This window comes from Nyctibius grandis, chromosome Z (assembly GCF_013368605.1).
Source record: "Nyctibius grandis isolate bNycGra1 chromosome Z, bNycGra1.pri, whole genome shotgun sequence".
NCBI lineage: Eukaryota > Metazoa > Chordata > Aves > Nyctibiiformes > Nyctibiidae > Nyctibius > Nyctibius grandis.
Genome location: NC_090695.1, coordinates 97037903 through 97059155, shown reverse-complemented (window position 1 = coordinate 97059155; position 21253 = coordinate 97037903). Strand labels below are relative to the sequence as shown.

Sequence of the window (21253 nt, the reverse complement as noted above, 5' to 3'; positions counted from 1 at the left end):
GCTGGAGCTGGTGTTTTCAGGACGCACTAGATGAGCCCTTTTCATCTGCAAGGATTTGCTTCCCTGCTGCATATGGTAAATAAGCCAAACTGTTTGTAAGACATGCTCAAAATCTGTGTTCTAGTTAGAGTTATAACTGTCCAAGGACCAATATAATTATTTGCCAAAAGTATGCTGCAGTCCCCTGATAAATTTACATTGCTTTTAATTTTACCACGCTAATAGTATCATATAATATAGGCGATTGCAGTGGAACGTGAAATGTATTGGGGCAATTCCTGACCTGAAGAATTTACAAAGTCGTATGATTAGATAACACAAGTTGGTGAATGGGGACTTATGAGAAAATTAAAATGACAGCCTCAGAAGTAGGTATTTGCATTCTTGATCTAAACTTCTGGTATTTACACTTTCTATTTATCAGTCTTTTTCAGGCTTATCTACGGCAGTGGCACATGAGAAACAGTGCTGTAGAAATGGTGCAGAATTTTTAGTAGGGTTATTGGAGACCAAGAAACCCGCATTTCTCAGCCTGTACAAGATGGAATTGCAGACATGTATCTTGTTATTGTTGCCTGATTTTCACTCAGGCTTCCTGAGAAGATCGTTTGGAAGTGTTTAGCCTCTAAGCTTTTGCAGGCATAGCAAGCTTGGCTTGTTGGAAGGGGCAGCTGGCAATAGAGCCCTTCAATGACAGCAGCGTTGGCAAAAGTGATTCCTGGTACCTAGCGGAACAGGAGCCAGCTCTCCCCGCTCCCCATGGTGAAAACGTTTAGTGTATTCCAGACACTGCTCTTCAAGCCATGGAGACACTGGAGGATTTGAATGGGATTGGAGGTAGCTGCCTCTTGCACAGGCCTGCTGTCATCTTGTAGAGCAGTGTGAGGGAAGGCTGCAAAATTGCAAAGCAAACTGAAGCGTTTCACACTAGAAAATGTGAGCTGTCAGCCCTCAAAAGCTGCAGACCCCTCACTGTCTACTTCACTTCTGTATGTGGGATAATCATGGCTTTCCAGAGGACACAGCTCTCACCTTCGTAGTTGTGGATCCATAGGAGAGCTGGGTGTGGGAACATGCACGTGAAATACTCCGCTGCAAGATTTGTTTCATTCATAACACATTTTAATTATCGTGTATGAATGTTTACTTCAAAATCTACTGTAGCATGCTGCAGCTAAGGAGTAAACTTGTTCTTGTAACTGCTTTCTTTGTAGGAATGAAAGATTTTGCCTTTTTTTCCTCACTAAATGTTAATTCATGTTTTCATTTTATTTTAAGCATGTGAGAATGTAGGCAATTGACTTTAGGAGTAAGCCGTAAAAAATAATATAAATAATACTAATGTAGGAGCCTGATGGATTATCTTTGCCTTATAGCTTGTTTGCAGCAAACAACATGTTACAAGTGAGTGGGTGGGAGGGGGAGTTTTAAATATATGGGGATGGATTTTTAGAGTTTGCAGCTGACGTGGATTAAAAATTCTTACAACATTTCATCCATGAAAGGCAATTAGTTTTGTTTTATGAATATGAAAAGCACGTAGCTTGTAAGTACTGGAGTGAAGTCCCAAGTGAGTTATTAGAACTTGCTTTACTCATGTAGTACAAAATTAGCCATCAAGAGCTGATAGATTTCAAATGTAGCTCACTGACACACTGATCATCCATAACTTTCCATAAAGACATTTTTCCAGTCTCACCTGTAATTACTGGGTGTTGTTGGAGTCCTGAACGGGGCAGCTAGTCACAGATCAGGACACCCTCTTGCTCTTGATGGTGCTTGCAACGTTTTGTGCAGCTGGGCTATCAAATTGTAATTCCGCTCTGCCTGCAGTTCTGGGTGGTAAAACTGCATCTGGATGCGTAGAGTATTCCTCTCTCTCTTACCTCCTGGTAGTATCTTTCTGATCAAATACATTCTTCTGCTTTGTATTGTGGTATTATTTTTTTACATTTTTGGGGAGTGTTTTAAAAAGTGGTTTGCAACAGTTTATTTGAGGAAAGGTCATACTGGTGTTCTGCGTGACTCTTATAAATAACAAACCCACTGTAACAGAGCCTTTAGGCATCCTTGTTAACAAAGAAGTTGAGAAAGAAATTACTACTTTCAGTTGCCCTTTCTCCCAGATTTGTAAGTTAAGGTTGATAAAATAACTGGAGTCTGCTTTTTTTTAGCCATTGTTTTTTGGCATTAGGTCAAATTCATGTATATGTATTTAAGAGCTTTTTTGGAATATTAGGGTTGTCTGTTGTGAGTTGTCTTTCTGGTGGGAAAAACTTCTCAGCTACTAAGGGGTGTTTGGAAAAAGACTGTTTTTTCAGCTTCTTTGGCTAGTTTCTTCATCTGGGTCTTTTTTTTTGGGTAGGGGAGAGCCCTATTAAGGGCCTTATTAAGAAATTTTATATATCTAATGTTGGTGAACAGGCGTTACTCATCCAGTGTGTCAGTGTTTTAATACTTGAGATTCTCAGTTAAGGAACTGGTAGCCTCAATTAAGCAATAAGGTCGTCATCCCCCCCGCCACTCACTCAAATTCCTTGGAGAAATTAAAACAATGTAAAAACTCTTTGGCAAGTAGTGGGCTACAATCCAGGTTCTGCCTATGGAAATGACTGAGTGTTGGTGGGATTTGGCATACAGCACCAGCTGCCTTGCTGTGGTCAGAGGAGGAGGAGATTCAGGTAACAGTCCCAGCACAGTTTAAACAACACTGTGCTGATAAATTCTCCTGTAGAGTCATATGGACAAGTCACAGCAGTCACAGTCTAATTCAGAAAAGGCAGATCTGAGGGAGAACGTTTTGTAAACTTGGAAGGTTTTAATTTATGCTTTCGTGCCTCTCACCTAGAGAAGAAAGATGGACACTCAGAGTTTGATAATATGAGACTACTGGAAGTGTGGCCTCATAGATCGCAGATGTTTGCGAAGTGGCGAGCCATCATCTCCGCCGATACAATGGTACGAGGGGACAGTCTGTCATGAGATGTGACATGTCATAAAGGAACATTGATTTGTTGCTCCCATACAGTAAATCACACGGTAAACATCTCCATTCGAATCCATTAAAATCCATTAATACAGGACGTATATTTTAAAACTCCTTTGGCATTTCTGACTGAAGGCTTTAGCGTATTGATTTCTGACGTGAGCAGGTCCTTGTTTGTCAGCCATGAAGTAGCACCATACTTTGAATATGGTGGGTTTGCAGCGAGGTGGGAATCTGGCCAAGGTCACTGCTGAGAGAGGTGAAGAAATGTGCGGTGCAGGCTGAGTTTTAGGGAAAAGTGCCTCTGAATCATGCAAATGGCTTGATGAGGTGGGAGCTGCTGCCGTATGACCTAGCTCTGAAGGACAGCTATTTACAGTACATGGGTCAACACATTAGCTTTAATGAGTGTACAGTACATAGGAGGAGGGTGGTTTTTGTGTGGTTTGTTTTTTAAAGCTGTGTAGAATGAAGTCAGAGGGATTTCACTTTGTTTTAAAGAAGCAGTAGTCTCTGCCATCTGTTTTGAAAGAGAGCAACTTCTACACACATGTCATTCAGCGGAGCATGCTGTCAGCAACAATTTCTGCTGATGGGGGAACTTCAGTGAGAAAATTCATAACAAAAGTCTTTATTGTATAGAAACACACCGTTCTGCTTGGGATCCAGATTCCAAATGCTTTTAAGGACTGTGACTAAACCATCATTTGTGCCTGAGATGAACAACACATGAGTACAGAAACTGCCTGGCCTGGGTTACCCTGCCAGGCCATTTCTGTACAACACAATAGCGTAGCACTGGAAGGTCCGTCTGGTTTTACAACCTGCAAATGCATCGAGACCTATGAGATGTGATAAACTACGCTTAGGGTCAGGCTGATACGCGCCCTTGCCTACTCTGATATTATTATAAGGATTTCTGTTTTGTTTTTCTTTTTATTCAGTTGAAGCTCTGATCTGAGTGTGAAAGAAAAACATCATCTTTGTTGTACAGCTGTTAATATTTGTTTAATATGTATTAATCCATTCACCATGCTCTGCTTCTGGAACTGCTGCGCAGCTACGCTCAGTTTATCAGCTGTAGCTCCCTGCTCCTGAGAGGCTGCGTTCGTGGGAGATGTTGGGCGATGTCTCTTCTGTGGCGTATCTAAATCACAGGAATGTTGTAGCAGAACTGTGACTACCACGTGGCCTTTGAAAAGGCACAATAATTGCATATTACATATTCATGATTGCCGGTAAGTGTGATCTGGAAGGCAGGTTTGAAGGAGTTTGGCATTTGGGCGGCAGCTTCAAAAAGAAGAAAACCTGGAAGTTAATTAGAGAAAATGACAGTTCCCAGCCCACCGCTGTGCCTTCAAACAGCGTTTGAGCTAAATACGCACTATGATTGCACATGTGCATGTCCACAGCTTCTCTTGTTATTTTATTTTAATGTTGGCTCCGCAGTCGTTACAAACTATGATTATTCATTTATTCAGCACTAGAAACTTTGGCAAAACAATGAGCAGAGGATAAATTACTTCATCCCAAAGAGTTCTGATGTAAGCGTAGCTAAAATCAATTGAAAAATCGCAACAGCAAAGTGCATGACCAGTGCTGCAGCAGTACAACCCAAATCACGTCTTCCTGTAATGCCTCGCGGTTCAGATGGAGCCCGTTTGTTCTAGCTGACTGGCTTTTTCTTTGGAAGTGTGAAGCTCAGCATTTTCAGAGCAGTGTGAAATAAGGAATGGAGAAAAAGGACTTGGAGCGGTGAGGTGGCTAATTGAAAACCGCTATTGGAGCTGTGCTCTCTAACAAAGAAACTGGCAGGTTTTTAGGAGTAAGTCACTTCAGAGTTGAGTTTTCATCTTGAATTTTGAATGAGTCACATTTATTTTTTTTTAATAGCAGCGTTTTGATAAAAAGCAAAAACCCTCATGCTGGTTGCCATAACGCCCAAGTGTCCGTGACTGCCTTTCTAAAAGCAAATAGAGAGAAAGCAAGAATAGACTGTTAGGTCCAGGAGTATCCCAGTGTGTTATTCTGGTGTATCTCTGTGTTCCAAGTGAGATGTCTTGAGCTCAGCAGCTACGTGAATGCTGAGGATCTTTAGTCTTCATTTTGCTTGGACAGCTGAAATCTGTTTCTGTGGCCTCTGTATGGTCCTTCCTTGCATACGGTGGTGCCGTGCAGGTCATCGATGATTTGTTGAATCCAAGAGAGACAACTGGAGTCACAAAACGTAATGATGCTTTAAAGCAAAACAATTCTATAAGCTGCAGCTCAGAGGAGAGATGTTACCGTCTCATTCAATAGCTTATCTTCCCTCGTGAGCCATCTCGTGTGTTTTGCATTGCCTTGCAAAACTCTTTCTTTTTTTTCCTGAAAGACCTTTGTCCGTTCCATAAAAGCATTTTGCATTTGACCTCAGCTGATAGCCCTTGCTTCTGAGAGGGCTCCGCTGTGCCGGAGAGAGGGGGAGCAGTAGGATGGAAGTAAAAGCCTGCTCATACTGTGGCTTCTTCTGTTCCCTGTCACATATTATGGAAGGTGAAATATAACACATCTGAGTTGCTAATTTCAGTCTTGGAGCACAGCTGGTAGGCAGGTGGGCTGTTAAGAGGCAAGACAAAGATCTAAGATCTGCAATCTTCTGAACTTCCAAGCAAAAAGAAAAAAACAACCCCCAAAACCAAAAGATGTTTTATGTTGTTTGAACACCAAACGCTGTGGAGGGGAGGAATTTGGAACTGGAACTTCCTTGCCTTTGGATCTCTCTAATACAGTGCTTGGTGTGCATGCTTCCTGCATAAACAGAAGGTGATTTTTTGTGCGTAATTCTTCCCAAACATGAATCAATTTTTCCCAAACATGAATCAAGAGTCTCTGAAGCAACATCTGGAGAAGTCCCAAGAGAGAAAACCGTGATTTCTGTGAACACAAAGATCTGTTCATTCACAAGATTCTGGTATTCAGACAAAACAGCGCAGTTCTCACATTCTCATTTAATGTGATTTCTAGCTAGTGCAACATTTAGCTTTCACGTTTGCCTTTTCTTCCAAGAACATTATGCAGCACCACGATCACTTATTGGTGCTTATAGATAGACCTTTCGGGGAGATTTTTTACCCTGGTCGTGCCTGCTGCCATCATTCAGCTACAGTAACTGTTCTCAGTGCTTCCAGCAGTCAGTTTTTCAGTCTCGGCTGCATAAACATGCGTATGGCATGCGAGTTAAATAGCATACAGACTTCAACTTGTGCAGTCACAATCCTAATGAAAATCTTCAGGCTGTCTCCATTGGCAGGTTCAGTATAATGGTCAGAGATGAGCGTTGGAAGGGAGAAGCAGGGAAGAGTGAGGAGTTCTGCTTTATCTCATCTCTATGTGAATAAAGACAAATTTTAAGAGCGTCATCAACATCGAACCGTAACTTTGAAGCAAAAGTGGCATGGGCTGAAAAGGGCTGCGAGAGTAGCTGCTCAAGGACAACCAGTGGTAGCATTGCTTTGTGAGGTGACTTTTGAGCTGTGTTCAAGATGGGTGGTAAAAGCTCTTCTCTTTTTTTTTTGTCCCTGCATTTAAAAGAGCATTCCTGCCCTGCCCTGCACAGCCCGTTTATTACGGGGCATTTCTGGCTTGATTTCCTTATGGTGCCATCTCTCAGGTTGGAGCAGGTTGCTTGGGAAGAGGCTTGGCTGGGGGGGTGCACCAAGCCTGTTTACACTGAAGACTTTACGCTACTGAGCAGTGTCTTCTGAATGCCATAAAATGTATATTATTTCAATGTGAGCAGGGAAATACTGATATTGCCATTTGGCAGAGCGTGGAAATGCGGCCACAAGGGTTAGATCTCAGAGGGAAGGTGTGAATGAACAAACAGCACAATTTTTTCTCCTTTTCTTTGCAGACTAGAGATAAGCTAATGCTTGCGTGTGCATATGCAGTGTCCAAGGTCTGCAGCGTGTCAGGCGTGGAGTGCCAGATTGTCTTTCTTTGTACCGGAACATTTGTGCTTTAATTTGGGAAACGCGGTGGGAACTGATAGCATCGTGTTTCTGAGAGAGACTTTCTGATAATCTCATTGGTGGCATCATGTCTCCGTGCGAGACACTTAACTCCTGGCCCCTGCTGCGGTGACGAAGTCGACAATAACACAGCGCTCGGAGTTGCTCTCGGGTCAGAAGCTGTGCAAGGCACCCTTGGCACCCAGGCTGGGAGTTGCCAGCCCTTTTGTTACGCAGTTAAACTACACCATAAACTCTTCAGTTCAGTGAGGGGAGGGGCAGGAAGGACTCTTACTCGTTGCCTTTTTCTTTGTCTAATTTAACATTTCTTATGTCACCCTGGAATCCTTCGGTCGTGTTCCAGAGTCCTTGCGTGAACTAGTGCCATTTAGATACCTTTTGATGAGGTTGAAAGATTGAGGAACTGGTGACTTTTTTTAAAGGGTATTTGCATGGTTTGCATGCCATGCCTTCGCAGTTCTGTGATAGTTTCCAAATCTGTTTAATCTTGTCAGTGGTATCTATTTGCTGTTTGAGGAGGAGCCTCAGAGAGGTGCGTGGCTTCCAAAACGTCCAGTAAATACTGGACGGGTTATTGAGTATTTTTGATTTGCTGCATTTTGGATATGTGGGGCAGGAATTCTCTTACAGATGAGTGCAGGCAGAGCTGTTTCACCAGGAATCCAGAACTACAACCTGCTGTGTTCTGGTTCTGGAAGAGCTCTACAGGCTTTCAATTCATTGCAGCGTAATGCTGTTCTTCAAACAGATCGCACACAAACCCGTGTGCCTTCTCTGCAGTCAGTTAACTCCTTTGTAACAGTTGAGAGAGCACTGCAGCAGCAAATCTGGGTCACACGCCCTACAAAGGACGAACGACTACAGATGACAAGAGCTTGTGTGCACTCTGCTGAAGAAGAGACTAGAATTAGCTTCCGACTCTTACTCGAATTAAAAATTACCCAAGGGGAAAAGAACTAATTCTCAAAAAGACAACTGTTAAGTCTCAAACCCACGCAGTCTCAACCACGTGTTACTCCAACTAAAGAACAGAAACGCAATAATAAAAAGGTGGTAACCAAACTTCTGGGAGAAAGGGGATTTCGTTTTCCCTAGTGTATCTCGGATAGGAAATACGAATGAGGTTACTGGGGACCCCAGACACGTGTTCCTATGCCACCCTCCATACAGTGCTGCAGCAGCATCTCTTCACTCTACCATCCCCAAAACATCACAGTTTTTAGCTGTGGAGTAGTGCCATATACACATTCTGTCAAAATAAACCTTAACTAAATGGGTCTTACAAGACCAGGGAATGAATTGGCTGCTAGCACAACTTTGTGCAGGCTCAGCATTTTCCACTAGCATTTATAAAAAGCGATAGCAGAACGAGAGAGTACGAACATGGCTGAGTCGCTGCCTGATGCCAAATGCTGTCAAGAACACACAAATTCGTTAATATAGTTTTAGATTAAGAAAACAAATCTTACGCCCAGGTTAAGGAATGCCCTCTATTTAAGGCATAATCTCTCATTTTGCAGCACTGTGCTTTTAAGCCCTTTGCAGCTTGGAGATCACCTTCTCCAGCAGAGCAGATGTAGTGATTTTTTTTCTCTCTCTGAATATTAAGGGTTTTTCTCTAACCTTAAATAAAACATTTTCCTAAGCAACAAGGACTACACGGAGGTGAAGGCAGATCACATTCTATCGCAGTAAAGCCTTATTGTCCTTGGTGGAGCCGCTTTAGCCACGATTCTGGTGTAGACAAGTCACTGAAACTTGAATTACCCAGACACATGGTCTTTCTCCAAATAATGTCCCATAATTATGGCCTGTGGGCATCTGTGTCCTCAGTCACAGCGATAGAAATGTTAATGGGAAAAACATCGTTGGTAAACAGAAGAAGAGATGTGTGAAGTCCTTGGAGCCTGGTGTTCTCAAACAAAATCTGCCTTGTTCTGGGGAACAGATTGGGGTCTGAGGTAAAGACAGAAGGACAGTTGGGGAAGATGGTACCTGTGTTTTTGTTTCTGCTTTAAAATATTTAAAAGGTTTTTTTTTTTTGGTTTATTTTACATTTTAAAAATCCTTTTGTTTTACCCTGTTTGTCTTCCACCATTGATTGCCAGGGATCTGTAGAAAAACCTAGACTAATTTAGAGGAGAAGGTCGTGTTTGGCTCGAAGGTCCCCTTTTTAGGTCTTTCTGGCAACGGGCTTTATGTTCAACTCGACAGCATTTCTGAATGTGGGTAGTGTAACACAGATAGGGTTTGAATGCTGCAAGTGAGAAGTGTGAAAAATTCAGGGGCTGTTCTAGGCACCACTAGACAGAACTATATTGATTTAGGAGGAAATCCCAAGGAGGACATAGTTCTTGTCAACTGATAACTTGACGTTATGGTTATGCTACTCTTGCAGGCACCTATAAATTAAACTGCCAAGAGGTGGCATCTGCCACTGTCACAGTGCTATAGGTCATCCGTCCCGTAGAATTTAGTCTGATGCCAGAGTGACTTACCTGCTACACAGCTAGTGAGGGAAGATTTGGGAGTCAGGAGGAAGGCAGATTGTGCTTGGGAGATGTGTACGTAGCCCCAGCACGGAGAGGAGATTGGGGACGTAGCGTGGGACAGAGGGAAAGCAGTGCCCAACCCCCTGGCAAGCAGATATCGAGGGACCACGGTACACGAGTAAAAGAGTCTTGGGCAAAAAGGGGTGCCCATGAATGACATCGTGGCCTGAACTGTCATATGCTAAATGTTCTCACATGCTGGTGGTTCTTTACACATTGAAATTCTGGGCTTCCTTGAATTCTGTCTCTGAGTTGCTATCTTTCTTCCCTCAATTCCTGTGGAGGTATTATATCATAGAATGGTTTGGGTTGGAAGGGACCTTAAAGATCATCTAGTTCCAACCCCCCTGCCACAGACAGGGACACCTTTCCTCTAGACCAGGTTGCTCCAAGCCTCATCCAACCTGGCCTTAAACACTGCCAGGCAGGAGGTCTTGTTGATTTTGGGGAGATTTTCCTACCTCATAACTTGCCAACAATGTGGCATCTGAGAAGTTTAAATTGGAATTAGCTGACATTTTCCTACTCTCTCAGGAATTCAGGAGTCTTTGAAGAACAGCCCATCTATGTGGGCTGAAGGTAGTGAGCTTGAGGGATAACTGATTCTGTCTGGAAACTTCTATGTCTGTCCCTAAAACCAGGAGGGAAGCTTTGACATTGCTTACAGTCAGTCAGGACTTTTTTCCCCCCCTATCTTTCTTTGATAGTTTCAGCTCAGAGCAACTGAAGATGGATTGAAGTATAATACCTAATCAGGAATATGTGAAAAGATTTATTTTTCTTTTCTTTACAGAAAAGGCCACAGATGGCTCTCTGCAGAGTGAAGACTGGACACTTAACATGGAGATCTGTGACATTATCAACGAGACAGAAGAAGGGTACGTGCTATTTCAGCAAACTTTGCAAGGTTCATGAACACAATCTTCATCCCGTCATACTCAGCGTGTGAGGAGGTGCAGTGACTCTGGGGGCAGATGCTCATAGTTTGAATGCAGTTTGCATATGAGTGGCTTCATTTTCCTGCTCCTTAGACATTTCAGAAAACCACTGTATGATGCAGCACTTTCTGTGGTCGGTCACTGCTTGGGAGGGCTGGCATGAAAAACGTATTGTTGGAGAGGGTGCCGAGTTTGTACTTCTGGGGTTCTTGTTTTCATAGCATTGCAGCACTGCAAAGAGATACACCTGATGAATTTAATCCATTTGATTAGAGAGCTTCTCTGACACATCTCCTTCAGCATCAGAAAAGCTGTGCTGCTTGCAGTTTGCAGGAGAACTGATCACTGGTCTTACGCCCTGGGCTTTTTTCTGAATCCTGTCAATCTTTCCTGCTTGATCAACATCCTGCCTTTTTGGAGGCCTCGGGCATTGCTCTGGTCTTGACGTTGTGATATCTTGTCTCCTCGCATAATTCTGCGTGACCCTAGTTTGGTTGTAGTCAAGTAATCTGAAGTTAACACACATGCTTATGTCCAGCTGGAAATGGTGAAGTATTCCTTTTCCCACAGTATATGGTGTGTGAAAAGCGTGTCTGAGCTGTCTTTTAAAAATGCTGTGTTTCTCCTCCAGTCCAAAGGATGCCATTCGAGCACTGAAGAAGAGGCTGAATGGAAACAAAAATTACAGAGAGGTCATGCTGGCGCTGACGGTGAGTGGGGACAGGCTGGAGTGTCTCAAAGGGGCAGAACCCTTTGCTTTTGTCATTTTCCTTTTCCTGGCACTCTTGAAGGTACACACTGTTTGCTTTAACAGCCACTGCTCTGCCCTTTTCTTCTCTCCAATTGCCTCCTCACTTCCTTGGGGAGAGTTGCTGGAAGCTTTGCATAGCGTTTTTTTGACTCGGTTGATTTCTGCTTTTTTCGGGGCTCGTATACATCCCAAGCACTGACTGAGGAAAGTTAAAGTAGCCCAAATGGCTCTGTGTACCCTTTGGGGCTTTCCCTTCTATGCTCATCTCCCTGCGTCCAGCCGTTTTTCCACTCCAAGACAATAGCTGGGGGCATATCTGCAAATGGGGATGATGAACTTGCCATATTTTCAGCTTCATAAGTAGCTGATGCACAATTTCCCTTGTGAATGGATCTCTGCAGGAGACTCTCATTAATTTATGCTGATCGAATTTCACTCAATAAAGTGTGAATTATATTCTGTGCATTTAGGCAGCACTGCTAAAGTGTGAGGTAATTTGCCAGTGACCTTTCTTACTGATGACTTTAGCTGGGGGTTTCCTGGGTAATGCAGCACTCCTAACGCGTGGTGCTGGGCAGGCTCTGCGCCGCGGCGCTCTGAGGAATGAGCAGCAGTAACTAGATGGAGTTATAGTGCTGGGGGTAGGTGATCTGTATGATTCTTTCACACAGCTCTTGTTGCATCTCCCTGACAAAGCGTGACTGTACTTTCTGTCTTCTTGCCGTTTCCTATCCTGGATTGTCATTTTGACAGATTACCCAGGACCAAGCCATGAGATTATCCATTGTGCAGGGAAGAGCGAAATTCATCAGGAATGTGTCCATGTCATCAGGGCTGATGAAAGTAGCTGAAGTAGGAGAGTAATTACAGACTCCTCAGATACAGAGTCACAGTGGTTATTAGGCATGGCTGTGAGGAGAAGTGACGCATTGGGTTTATCTCCATGCTAATCATGTTCTTCAGAGAAAAATCAACAGCTGTTCCTCCATGGCAGTTGAATGGCAAGTGGAAAGTGCCTCTAGCTAGGTTGCAGGGGGAAAATGTCAAAGTATAATCTGTCAGAGCATTCACAAGGGAGTGTTTTGAATGAGTGAAGATCATTCACCTGAATTCCCAGCTCTAAAACATGGCTTATAGCTCAGAGCAAGTGGGTCCAGCTGTGTGCCAGGTACATAGAAAATGGTGGAGTGCCACAGCACAGTAATATCTCACTGTGACAGGATGTCCTCTGTCTTGCCTGCTCTTGGTGTGATGCTGTGTACTTAGCTGTTCGGCTGTGCAGGTTGGCAAGCTCTGCTTTGAAGAGGAAGAAACTTTATATTTCTTTACCTTGAAAACAGGCAAAGGTAGATCAGAAAAGTGCCCAATCTGTTAATGGTGGGTGAGGTACATCTAAATGTGTAGAGAAGGAAGCTTTTTTGGTAAAATTGGAGAAGAAAAGAAGAATTAAGAGTATAAGTGTAATTTCTCCTCTGTCTTCTCTCCCTCCCATCAAAAGTTTTAAAATAAAAAAAAAAAAAAATATAAAAAAGGCAAAATCAGGAACCAGCCATGTAAGTGCTGTGTGTGTGATCAAGCTTTGCTCCAACAATGAATGGGGTTTTTTTGTGTGTGTGTAGGTGTTGGAGACCTGTGTGAAGAACTGTGGCCATCGCTTCCACGTCTTAGTGGCAAACCGTGACTTCATAGATGGTGTTCTGGTGAAAATCATCTCGCCCAAGAATAATCCCCCCACTATTGTTCAGGATAAAGTACTAGCTCTGATTCAGGTACACAGCTTGTCTCTGCTTCCATATGTCGCTGCCTGAAATACAAGGACTGTCTGCTTCAGTGCTACACATCACTAAACGTGCTGTCATCATTAAAAATGTGGCAAGTTTTTATATGTATAAACAAACAATATATCCAGATTGGCAGGGAAGAGCACACATGCACATGCATAGATATTTTATCCAGGGAGAAATGTCTGGATTCTAGTTAGAGAGGTACTACTCTAAAAGAAGAGGACTTAATAAAAGATAAATGGATGGCTTTGCAATTTAACAGTCAAATCTAGAAGCTGGAGACCTGCTTCTGTGATGGACTTGTCATTGAGGCTAGGAAACTATTTAGAGGCTCACGCTTTTGCTGTCAGTTGCAGAACACTTAACTTTCTGTGGCTGTTTCCCTGACTGTAAAATGAAGCTGTTTCCCTCCATTAGAAAGCATTCCGAATTCCTTTTAAAGGTGGTTATAGAAAAGGAAATGACCATATAGGAGTTAAGAAGTTTTTTGGTGTCTTTTCTGTGATTATTGCGCGGTAAAAGTGCGCTGTCAGATCCTTGCCTGCAGTGGGGAAGGTCAGACATAGGCCTGTCTGCCACTTCTCCTTCTGTGCCGCATAACAATAAACAGCCACGTTAATTCCACAAACCATTAGCCACACATGAGGAAACATTGGTGCCTGCCTGGAGGAAATCTGACAATTATAGGAAGCTTTATCACTAAGCTCCTACAGGCTGTTGCGTCCACCAGAGACTAAAAGACACTGCGTATTTAAAATGATATAAACCTGCTGCAGTGTTTCTTGTGGGAAGGTATTTACAAATGTGCAGCGTAGTTTTCCAGATATACTCCTGATTGTTGTGGCAAAGCACGCAGTTGAATTTCTGCTGGTTGATTTATTTGGATACACAGGTAGGACATCGTTAGAGCATGACAATGTGAAGAAGTGATTTCTGAACAGGAAATAGGCTGAGTGGGGTGATTAGGTGGGCATTGCATTGGGGTCTGTGGAGTCCCTTTATTTCTGATCTCAAGGCTCTTTTAAAAAAATAGCACAAAATGAATGAAATTATTACAAGCAATTTGTGTGCATCTGACTGAGGCCTCAGGTGTCTGCCTGCTTTGGTGGTAGAGCTGATGCATGCGGTGACCAGAAGATGAGGTTAAACACTGTCCCATAAAGAGAAACTGTGTGTGTTTCCGTACAGTTTGCTCTGCTACAGTGTTCTAGAGAATGTTGGTTATGCTGGGTCCTGGATTTAAGTGGATTCCCAGTCATCAATGCAACTAAGATGGAAGTGTTTGTAACATAACCAAAAAGCTGCAGCCATTGCCTCAGTGTGTTAAACAGAGCTTTATCTGAGTAGCCTTAGTGCAGTAGAGCTAAAAGCCTTACTCTGGGTACTAAATGCCTTTTGGTATAAAAAGCCTGAGAATTCTGAAAGTCGCCTGTGGGTGGGTTCTGTTAGTGTCTCTTTAGCTGGAGGTGGTAGGGGACTTTGTTTTCCAGATTGCCTGACAAGTTTGGAAAAGTGATTGCAGCCACTCGTCTCAGCTGCCCTATGGACACGCGCACCCAAAATATCCCATACGTCGTGACCACTTTGCTCAGCTTAGACTTTGTTCTTTAGAGCTCCCTGCAGTTGGAGTTAACTCCATTCCAGGGGGCTGATCTCTTCTCAGCTCTGCTCCACTGACAGTACATTTGTCCCCTTCTGTAGACTTTTTACAGTTTGATATCAGGGTATTAATAAGAACAGAAATGAGAGGATTAATATCAACTGGAAGCACAGAAAAAAGCTGTACAAACAGCATATGTCTTCAGCCATACAGCTCTGGTACTCCTGGGCCTTTCCGTAGCAAGGGTAGATAAAGCTGCCATCCAATTTCTTATCTAGAGACTTGACTGTTTTGAGATGTTGGGCATCTTGTGTCTCACTTTCTCAACCTATTTCCCAGTGTACAAGAATTAGCATGTATTATATATTGCTTATCCTTCCTTTTTCACCATGCTAAAAGGCCTTGGAAATGTTCCTGACTGCTGTGCCTCTGGTAAGAGCTTGCATATCACCTCCGAGTTCATACCTTGCTGCCCAGTAGCTGAGTACTATCATCAAAGATGAAGCATGGGGAAACTTTTAGTGGCACGGCAAATTCTTTTGAGGGTACATGTGTTAAAAAGTGTCTGACACTGGAAAAATTGTCTTGTGATGGTCACTGATTTAGGGGCCAGATTTGCAATGGTATTTAACCTGCTTGGGCACACTGAGGTGCCAAGTGGGACTTACAGCAGCATCCTTAAGTATCTACCTTTGATAGTCTGGCCCAAAGTCTTAAAGATCTGAGTTCAATCTCACTTCTGTCATACACTTGTTTGGACAATGGGCAAGTCTCCTGAGCTCTGTGTGTAGCTCCTTATCTGTAAAGTAGAGCTAATATTACTGTTGCCTGGTTGAATTGTAAGCTGTCTAGGACAGGGATTGTCTTACAATGCGTGTAGACAGCACTTAGGACAATAGCACCCAGTCCTTGTGACCTCTGAGAGACACACTAATGTAGATAATGCTCCCAGCTCAGGCAAAGAAGAATACAAATGAAAGTGTCTCCTTTCTCCAGGGAAGAGAGTTGCAGAAGAGAGAATAGATTAAAAAGGTAGAGTGCAAATGAAGCGAGTTCACTACAACAAAATCTATAGGAAGCCAGTGAAAGAGGATGCATTAGTACATCCTCCTGGGCAAACAAGCCTCATTAAAAGTTGGGGGCAGCAACGCAGCAGACTTTTGCCTCTAAGTTTCTTCTGAGTGATTATTAAATAGAGCATCCTTTGCCTAGCATTTTTCACTCTTACTTGCAAATAGAGTTGAAGTGGGGAACACCATTATGTAGAAGCATCACTCAGATGACTTCTTATGTAAATTGAAAATGCAGCGAAAGTGCAAGGGTAGAGTGACTTGGACAGTCAATATTTCCGTCAGAATTAGGGATGGGTTTGGAAGGTCACTTCCAAGGAAGCGGAATGGCTCTTTGCAGTTGGAGCTGTTTTCTCTGGCTCAGAGAGGGCTGTTTGGACTTGAACTGCATCTGAACAGTTGATGCAGTTAATTTACTCTTAACAAAGCTGAGAAGCAAACCCAGAATTATTAGCTTGCAACTGATATGAATTGTCTCCTGGACACGTAGGGTAGGAAATGCTCTTTCTTAGAATTAAACAGAATAGGAATGTAAGTTAAATATTAGCATTATTTCTTATCTTGTTTTGCTGCCTTTGATTTCTCTTCTCTCAAATATAAAGAGTGGTTAAAAACAGCTTTTACAGTAAAAATAGTCAAAGAACTAGTGTAAAAGTGATGACTAAATTAATTAAGTTCAGAGCCCACACACACGTCTCGCAGTAGTTCTGGATCCAGCACACTGATACTCTGCCTCACATATGTGGGGGTTTGGGGAGTGCTTTATTTTTGAGTCATAATATTTCAATTTTTCATTCCCCTAAGTTTTTAATACTTGGCTAATTTCCAGTAAAAGTGAAAGGGGGTAGAGGTTTTAAAGATATTATGTCCTTAGCAGCTTCATGAGTACAGGAGGCTGGCTAGCGAAGAGAAGCACTTAGTGCTCCTCTGAAGGAAAAGCTCAAATGTGAATTGAAGTCTTTAGACATCAGAGAATTCATGCAGGAGAGACACTATGTGTGTTCTGGCTGTGGGAAATTCTCCCTTTAAACTTGTTCTTTCTGACACACCGGGGTGTCTAAGTGTTGGATATGCTCTGTAAGAACACAGGCTTCATTAGTTCTGCTACTCATGGGACTGCACGTTTCACAATATAAGAACCTCAAACTACCTTTTTTATTTTAAGTTTGGTCCAAATAAAATACTGAAGAAAACTTGACAGCAGTGTTTTTTCATTGGCAACAAATTAGGGTGTTTCACAGAGTAAATTGAGATTACCTAGAATTATTGTATGACTATGAGTTTTGCTTAGATCAATTTAATTGTCTATACAGACTTTTTTTGGGTGGGTCATTGGCCATAGAATGAATGGCATCATGCCATCAGTGCTGAGTAGAGGAGGCTGGAAGAGGCTGTCTTTTAATATTTGCAGGATCTTTTTGACCAGGTCTAATGATTACAGCTTCCCTTTGAAGCTGAAATACGTGGAAGGTTTTGTAGTCAGTATCTGATGTCAGGGTGGAGCTGGAACCTCATTTGGAAGGTTTATGGATAATCCCTCATGTTTTCCAGGCTTGGGCTGATGCCTTTCGAAGTAGTCCCGATTTAACTGGAGTAGTGCATATTTATGAAGAACTCAAGAGGAAAGGCATAGAGTTTCCCATGGCAGATCTTGATGCTCTGTCTCCAATACACACGCCGCAGAGGGTAAGCTGCAGCATTGCAATTCCAGGGGTATTGCACCCAATATATCTAAATAGTTGAGTAACTACTCTTCATTCCCCTCCTGTTTGTCTGAATTTGCCTCATTTTCTTACTCCTGGAAGGCCTTTTTAAAGGGCCTGTAGGAGAAGCATAAAGCAGCTGCATTTGACAGGCTGATAAGCTATGATACCTCCTTCCTTGAGTCAAACATCAATCTGAAAAAAGAGTTTGGAGGAAGTTTGTATGCTTGTCTTGTACCACAAAACCACCAGACAAATGAAACTGCTTTGTTCAGAGAGAGTCCAGCAGAATATATGATTGAGATTTACTTCTTTTCCTCAAAAGTATGGTTGTTTCTGTTGGTGATAACCCTGAACCAAGGCCTGCCTGTCTTTTAAAGGTGTACAGAGTCTGAATCTCTCACTGATCCCATGGTAACGTGAGACCCTTACACCTTTGAAAAGTTAGGTCTGGAAAGCTGACAGAACTGCTGCTAGGAAGTAACTTAATGATCACAGGTGTTCAGATTATTCACTCTGAAAACTGAAGTTAATGAATCTTTGAAGTGGTAAATGCAACTGATCAAGGACTGAAAGATTACAATTCTTGTGTCAAGATTAATTAAATCCAGTATCTATGTATCGCATCATTTTTTGTAAACCTGCAACTTAATTCCTAGTTTAAAATAATTTGTAAGTATTTATCTTTGGCTCTTGTTTTTTATTTTGCTTCTCACTTTTTTTGTAAAGGAAAATTGACTTAAATGCATGTGGGTTGGGTCAAAAGATATGGGCATGCATTTTTGTTGCAGCTGTCTGTTTATGGGCTGCCAGTCTCTGCTTGTAACTACACTGACCTTTTCCACAAGGTGCAATTATGTTCTATATTTGAACGTATTTGGCCTGAGGTTGCTGACAAAGCAAGTGCTGTCACAATTCAGCTTCTGAACTGTCTTTCTGATGTGGCAGAGTGTCCCTGAAGTTGATCCTGCAGCAAATATGCACAATTCACAGTCTCAGCAAAGGATGAGCACCAGTTCTTATTCTTCATCTTCTCCAACGGCGTATGCTGCTCCTCAGGCCCCAGCTCTGAATGTGACTGGTCCCATCACTGCTAATTCTGAACAGGTATTGGGATGATGATTCTTTTGAGTGAGACTTTCAGCAGATCAAATTAGAAACCGATTTGCAGAGGAACTTTCATTTTAACTCTTGTGACTTTGATTGCCTCCTAGGTCTGGTTCTACTTGGTAATCTTTCCTCCTGTTATACTGTAATACTGTACTAGGCTTTCGATTTGCATGTATGGCCTCCTCATGGCAGCAGTTACAAAACCTCACAGTCTGATATACCAGTCCACTCAGCAGTTGTTAGGTAGGTTAGCAGTTACTCTCATTAGCCCCCCTCCTTTAAAGGCATAGAATATCTTGCAGATGCAGGAAGTCTTTCTAACAGGGAGGTAAGTCTGCACCTGTAAGACCCTTGCAAATGCCCTAATATAGGATCTTCTTTTCTTTCTGCAAAAATAATAACTTCAGAGCCAAAGATCCTGCTCAAAAGCTGTACATCTTTCCCCACATTTGAGTGAGGCACGCAAGGTGTACAGCAGCCAAGGTCTGTCTTTAGCTGCTGTTTTCAGTTGCTTCCCTTCCATACAAGTATAGCACATATGGGTTTGTGATGTTAGTGAGTGGTTCTACAAAGTTCTTTTCTTTTTTCTGTTGCTTTTCTAAAATTTTCTCCTGGGTAAACTTTTTATCTTTACATTTTTTTCCCCTGCTAGAATGTCTGGAGCCTCAGATATCAAGTCAGACAGAACCAGAGGTATTGAAAAGTCAGTTCTTGAAAATGATCTGCTTAAACCAAAAGATTATGCAGTGTTTTGCTGTCTTTTTACCCCAATTTAGATTGCCCGGCTGCGCAGTGAACTGGATGTTGTTCGTGGGAATACAAAAGTGATGTCTGAAATGCTGACAGAAATGGTACCTGGACAAGAGGATTCCTCAGACCTTGAGTTACTCCAGGTAACACCTTCCTAGCAAATGTGATTCTGATCCTTTCTGTGCTTGAGTTTCTCTGGGAGGGGGGTGGTTTTTGTTGTAGTTCACTTCACTGCCTTGGTTTCCTTGGTTTACATAATGAATGTGGGCTCTGCTTGACCCTGGTTAGTCTCATCACTTGGTGTTCTTCATTTGTTAAAGCTTCCCATGACAAGGATTCCTCAGCTTCCCTTGAAACTTGTTCCAGTGCTTTTTTCTCCGGGTAGCTAGAAATTTTTCCCAGTGTTGAATATAAGGTCTGCTTTACCACAGAGCAGCTTAGAATTGCCATAGGCTCTGTAAGCCCTGAGCATTTCTGCTTCTTTGACATCCTCCATCATCACTTGTACAGTGGCAAAACATTTCCAGTCACTATGCAGGAAAAAAACACTCTGTGTTTCCAGCTGGGCTAAATATTGCCAAGGGTCTGTGGATTCTCTGTGGCTTGAAATCTTCTAGATGAACTAACTGGCTTTCCAGAAGATGTGCTGTAGCTTCTCCTGAAGGTAGTGTCTTAAGGCAGGCACTCAGGTGAAGTTTCATGCTGTCCAGAGGATTAGATTGGGTAATCAGAAGGGATTTCATTGCTGGAAAGTCTCAATCCAGTGCAGCATTTAATATCTCAGGAGGGAAGATGGTGTAAGTTGAACTCATGTCTCAGGCTTCATACCTGTTTCACCAAGCTGGTGGTAGCAGGGTGGCCTTTTGGCTGAGGAAAGTAATACAGTACCACATGCAACACAGATGAGGAATACTGTGATCTAGCATTCCAGCTGCTGCCCTTAGCGTGGTATTTGCCTTTCCATAGTTCACAAACAGGCTTCTGTTTTGATCTTGCAGCAGGGAGGATGGTCTCCCACAGCAGTATGTTCGGAGGAAGGCAGGGAATTGGTCTCTGTGATACATCAGAGTTTGAAATCCATCCAAAAACTGGTCTCCCAAGCAGTGGTATTGTGTGTTTGTCTCAGAGCCATCATGGCAGTTGATGAGAGGCTTTGCAATAAATAGCCTTTCAGTTACTGCCCATTTGGGTCAGACTGCTCAAAACAAAAGAAGCTTCCAGGAAACCAAGACAGACCAAAACAGCACAGAACAGTTTTGCTTACATTCAGAAACAACTACTAACATCTTGATAGCGTAACCTTACAGCACAGCTTTAAGGTGAAAGAACTTGATCATAAAATGGAGTGACAGCAATGATCCTTTATTCCAGCTGGTCCCCTTTGACTGATGCATCCTAAATCTGAATCACAGAGCTGGGGAGAACCTGGGTTTGATCACAAAGGATGGGTTAGTCCTTTGCAAGCTGTGAGCCGGGTGCTGCATGCAAGGACTCCTTGCTTTGAGGTTTATATAGCCCTCCTCCTTAAATAATTCCTGACATTTTCTCCAACAATCAAATGTAAACAGCTTGCTGGAGAGCCAGCCCTGAGCAGAATAGATAGGTACTGTCAGCCCTCTCGGAAAGGCAGCAAACAAACCTCTGAAATGTCACAATCTGCTTCTAAAGTGATGGGATCAAAACTGACATTGGAGAACACATTCCTCAAGCTGTTAAGGCAGCTGGATTGCACTAGGTGAAATTTATCCAGAGCTTAGGATGTCAGACCAAGCAAGGAAAACAAACACATTTTTGCTTTCATCTGGAAGGTTGTGTACCAACAAGTCATCCTTGTTTAGTGCTGAATTTTTGCTGTGAAGTGGAGCTGGGAGGGGGTAGAAGATGACAGAGGGACATGCTTTAGTTGAAATGTCAGTGCTTATTGAAGTAAAACCGTGGGCCTAATCAGTGGCGCCATGCCGTGTGTCACGTTTCTTCTTGTCATTCCTCCTCAACA

At 42.7% G+C, this 21253-nt stretch overlaps 1 protein-coding gene across 3 annotated transcripts in view; it reads left to right on the top strand.

Annotated features, from left to right (window-relative positions):
• Window positions 1-21253, top strand: part of TOM1L2 (target of myb1 like 2 membrane trafficking protein) — a 58070-nt gene that overhangs the window by 9177 nt on the left and 27640 nt on the right. For all 3 annotated transcript variants that reach the window (XM_068422791.1, XM_068422790.1, XM_068422789.1), the window contains exons 2-7: window positions 10345-10429; window positions 11121-11199; window positions 12860-13009; window positions 17246-17380; window positions 18346-18504; window positions 19284-19400. In XM_068422791.1, coding sequence (XP_068278892.1) covers window positions 10345-10429; window positions 11121-11199; window positions 12860-13009; window positions 17246-17380; window positions 18346-18504; window positions 19284-19400 — 725 coding nt within the window. The remainder of the gene's footprint in view (window positions 1-10344; window positions 10430-11120; window positions 11200-12859; window positions 13010-17245; window positions 17381-18345; window positions 18505-19283; window positions 19401-21253) is intronic.